At 39.4% G+C, this 4,970-nt stretch overlaps 1 protein-coding gene across 1 annotated transcript in view; it reads left to right on the plus strand.

Annotated features, from left to right (window-relative positions):
* LOC103727563 (murinoglobulin-1) overlaps window positions 1–4,970 on the plus strand; it is a gene marked incomplete at its 5' end in the record, with an annotated part of 56,380 nt that overhangs the window by 26,659 nt on the left and 24,751 nt on the right. Inside the window, 2 exons of the mRNA XM_029559854.1 lie at window positions 1,890–2,032; window positions 4,236–4,385. Coding sequence (XP_029415714.1) covers window positions 1,890–2,032; window positions 4,236–4,385 — 293 coding nt within the window. The remainder of the gene's footprint in view (window positions 1–1,889; window positions 2,033–4,235; window positions 4,386–4,970) is intronic.

Raw genomic sequence — 4,970 nt, forward strand, 5'->3', positions numbered from 1 at the left:
TACTAGAGAGTTTGAGAATCCAGTAGATGTTAAGTCCACAAGAGTGAATGTCTCAGCAGTCCCAATCTGGCACTGAAGGCCTGGGAGATTTTTTTATAGTTTCTGATCTTTAGTCTACGTTGGAACCTGAAGATGTTGGTTCTAATATCAGCAAAAGAATGCAGCAGCAACAAGATATATAAACTCACCAGTGAGAGTGAAGTAAAGCAGGCAGAAAGCAAACACTCCCTTCTGCCGTGTTCCTTTATATGGGCTGCCATCAATCAGAAGCTGCTGCCCACGTTTAGGATGGGTTTTCTGACTTCAACGCCTGTAGTCCCAGCACTTGGGAGGCAGAGGCAGGTGGGTCTCTGTGAGTTCAAGGCCAGCCTGGTCTACATAGTGAGTTCCAGGACAACTGGGGCTACAGGGAGACCCTGCTTCAAAAAGACAAAATAATAATAATAATAATAATCTAATGAAGAAAGTACTTCATGTTTTAGTTAATTCCAAATCCTGTCAGGTTGACAACCAAGAACAACCATCACAACTTTTATTTATTCTTTGAGAATTTCATGTGTGCATACAAAGCATATTGATCATATCTACTTCCCACTAAGCCCTTCCTACTCCTCTCAGACTCCTCACAGCAGTTGCCCTTCCCAAACTCATTTCCTCCTTTTTTTTTAACTCACTGAGTCTAATTAGTGCTTAGTGCTGAGTTATACATGCATGGGTATACAGCTATCCCAGGGGCCACATCCATAAAGAGAAAACTGATTCTTCCTCCCTCCAGTAGCCATCAACTGTCAATATCTCCTCAGCTATGGGTGGGAGCTTATGAGCCCCTCCCCATCTATGCTGGAACTTTGACTACTTAATCTTGTGGAGGTCTTGTGCAGGCAAACACAGTTGTGTTCATTTATGAGTGCAAGTCTTGGTTCAACTGTCACTTTCTTCATTAGGCATCTCCTACTGGCCTACCTACAACCCTGTTACCACTGGTTCCTGCTATTCTCCTCGCACCTTACCTTACTCTGCCTTTTTTTCTCCCACTGCACTTACCACATGTAAACATATTTCTACAATTTACCTATTTATCATATGTTTCTTTTTATTACAATATCAACAATATCAGGGATTTGCTTAGTTTTCTTTCACATATGTGTTCCAAGTAACACTGGCAGATACTTACTTAGTAGACAATCAAAATATTTACAGAACAAATGACATCCTTCCCATTGACCAATTATAAGAACTTTTTAACTATTTAGTAAAAATATCAAGTAAATTCTTTTTAAAAAAAAACTAAATGGAATCCATAACACCCATCTTCAGGAGGTTTATGAAAATCCTCAGGCTCATCATAAAAGAGACTTCTAACGTGGCATAGTTTTCTCTCAAGAAATACAAATACTATAAACATTTGGATGATACCAGAGGGTCTTTAATATTAAATATATGATTATTATTTTAAGTGTGGCTTACTTCTCTGAGATAATCTGTAATTTTCAGACCCCTCACTGAGTTCCATTAATTCCAGGCCACCATCTCCTTTGTTCTTCCTCTTATCTGAATTATAAACGTAGCATCCATCAAGGTTGTTTCATCCATTTTTTATAATAATAACACCTAACATGCTATTCTGTATGATAAGGCATAAAAGAAACAAGAGGTTAGTATATGATTCACTATAAACAGAAATATAATTTTCAATATTAAAGTTTCTTAATGGAAGATACCCTGTGATGAGATTCGCAAACCCTCTTGAGATTATTAGTGTGCAAACCATTAACCACAAGAGAGATAATGACTTCCACGAACAGTCCTCCATGTGTGCTTAGTTATTTTGGTTTTTCTATCAATATCCTGACACATAACCATATCTTCTCATTCCTGCTGGGCTCTAGTAAAAGGTCACTTTGGCCTGGAAATCCCTGTGGATGCACGCATGGCCCCCATTGCTCAAATGCTCATCTATGCCATCTTACCTGATGGAGAAGTGATTGCAGATGTTGCAAAATTTGACATTGAAAAGTGTCTTCTCAACAAGGTGAGTGATTTACTTCCTAAATTTCTTTCAGTTAAACAAAGAAAACAGAAAATGACTGAGAATATATATTTCAGATAAACTAAAGCCAATAACTGGTGTGTGTGCCTCAGTGGTAAACATGGATAGAACCAGAGTACCTAACTTAAACCTCCAGAACCACAGAACCATGACCCCCAAAAACGATTGTGGGTAGGAGAGAAAGGAAGCCAGGAAGGGGAGGAGCAAGAGAGGGAAACTTACTCCTTAATAACTTAATACCTAATTCAAAATTATATAACTAAAAGTTTCATTATGTTTATTTATTTGTATATATGTGAGTGTCAGCATGTGTGAGTCCATGTGAAAGTCAGAGGACAACTTTCACAGGTCAGCTCTGTCCTTCCATATGGGTCTTGGGGATCAAACTGAAGTCACCAGGTCTGGCAGCTGGTGCCTTTACCTCTGACCTATCTCATTAGGTCATATAATTTTACGGCAAAAACAGAAATAGGACCTATGCCTATTAATTGTTAGCACATTTATTTTTCTTCCATTTTTCAATATGATTTCTCTATGTGTGTTGTAAGAACACAGCATCAGACCCATGCATATGTACTGTATCAGAGATCTTTAGTACTTAATCATGTTGTATACATGAAACTATAACTCATCTACTCTCTTCTCCCTCCAGGACTACTTAATCACAATTCTAAACTTTCACCAGTCCTTTCACTACAACCCAGTCCATAGCTGTTTGCTTCACTGTCCTGAAATGAAATAGGAAACATTAAGAGACAACTGATAGATGATAGATAGATGACAGATGAAAGATAGATGATAGATAGATAGATGATTGATAGATAGATAGATGATAGATAGATAGATAGCTAAAGATAGATGATAGATAGATGATAGATGATTGATAGATAAATAGATAGATAGATGATAGATAGATATGATAGATAGATAGATAGATAGATAGATGATAGATATAGATAGATAGGTAGATAGATAAGTAGATAGATTAGATAGATAGATGGATGGATAGATGGATGGATGGATGGATAGATGATAGATAGATAGATAGATAGATAGATAGATAGATAGATAGATAGATAGATAGATAGATAGACAGATAGGTAGATAGTAGGTCGGTCAGTCAGTCAGCCAGTCAGTCAATCAGAAGTACCAAGGGGTACATAGAGAACTTACCCAGATGTCTTCAGCAGTAGAGTCTGATGGTTCCTGGCAGTGAGGCTCCCACTCAACCCTGTTCCCACCAAGCTAGATAAGTAGATAGATATGATAGATAGATGATTGATAGATAGATAGATAGATAGATAGATAGATAGATAGATAGATAGATAGATGACAGATGGTAGAGAGAAATAGATAGAGAGCCATACTGAAAGCCAAAGGGACAAATATAGAGATATCACTATTTAGAATGCTTATTTCCCCCCACAGAACAAGATCCATCATATCCTTAAAAATGAGGAACTTTAGCACTAGGCATGGTGACATGTCTTTAGTCCCAACACTCAGGAGAAGCAAGTGGATTTCTGTGAGATTGAGGACATCCTGGTCTACATAGCAAGTTTCAGGTCAGGTGGAGCTACAAGGAAACTCTATCTCAAAAAAAAAAAAAATGTAACTTCGGGGTGGGGCTGCAGAGATGGATCAGTGGGTAAGAGCACTTGCTACACTGAGTTCAGATCCCAGCACTCATGTATAAATAAAATCCAGGCATGGCTGCTGGCTCCTGTAACCCCACTGCTGTGGGAGACAGAGGCAGGCAGGAGGATCACAGGTGCTTACTGGCTGCCACTTGGCTCCAGGTTCAGTGAGAGACAGGCTCAAAGGTATAGAGTGTGAGAGCAGGCCACTGGCCACATGCACCTGCACATACATATGTGTATACACCACACTTACACATGGAGAGAGAGAGAGAGAGAGAGAGAGAGAGAGAGAGAGAGAGAGAGAGAATGAGTTGTTTGCGAGAATATCCACAGGCTCAAATGTTTATTTGTTGCTTCATGTGACTGACATGCCTACTAACTTCCTAATCTATCCTGATGGAGGGAAGAAAAACAAGGACCTCAGACTAGGCTTCTGACGGTCATAATGTGGCAAAACAGACATGCGTGGAATTAAAGAATGACTCCGAGTGACGGGCTTCAGCACTGCAGCACTAAGAAGCTAAACTTGATTTCCCTTCTCACAGGTGGATCTGAGCTTCAGCCCTGCGCAGAGTCTTCCCGCCTCACAGGCCCACCTGCGCATCACAGCTTCTCCTCTGTCCCTCTGCGCTCTGCAGGCTGTGGACCAAAGCGTGCTCCTCCTGAAGCCTGAGGCTGAGCTGTCCCCATCCTGGGTGAGTCCCTGTCAGCCTCTCATCTCGAAGAGCCAGAGGAGGGGCTCCACACATGGAGAAACCCTGGTTCAGAGAAATGAGTAATCATTCAAACCACTTTACGTATGTACCGATATTAATAATTTCCCAAACTCTTCAACATAAACCACCTTATTTAGTGCTAACGGTACCCCAGAGGTTTATCTTCATTATAAGATCCAAAACTATAGATTAAAAAATAGCCAGTGAACTCAAAATAAAGTGAAAGAAAGTTTGTATCTGACTTTAGACATTATATGCACTGTGAGTGCACCTCTCCGACCTCGATTGGGCTGTGTTTCCTCTTAAGACATTCAAAACAGACCTTGTCAGAGTGATGCTATCTGTGGAAGCCAAGTTAAACTTCCTGTACAAATGGAAGCTTGCACATTTCAACATTCCCTAAAGTAAAATTAAAATATTATAATTTAAAATAAAACGTAAAATTTAAAAATAAAATGTAAGGAAGTTTTCACACTGTTCTGAAAATTCTCAAAGGCACAACTGAAATCATAAACTGTTTAGAGTAGTCTTTTCCAGGTTAATGAGAATATGAAAATTATTTTG

The sequence above is a fragment of the Nannospalax galili genome, unplaced genomic scaffold (genome assembly GCF_000622305.1).
Source record: "Nannospalax galili isolate Female #2095 unplaced genomic scaffold, S.galili_v1.0 scaffold589, whole genome shotgun sequence".
Taxonomy (NCBI): Eukaryota; Metazoa; Chordata; class Mammalia; order Rodentia; family Spalacidae; genus Nannospalax; species Nannospalax galili.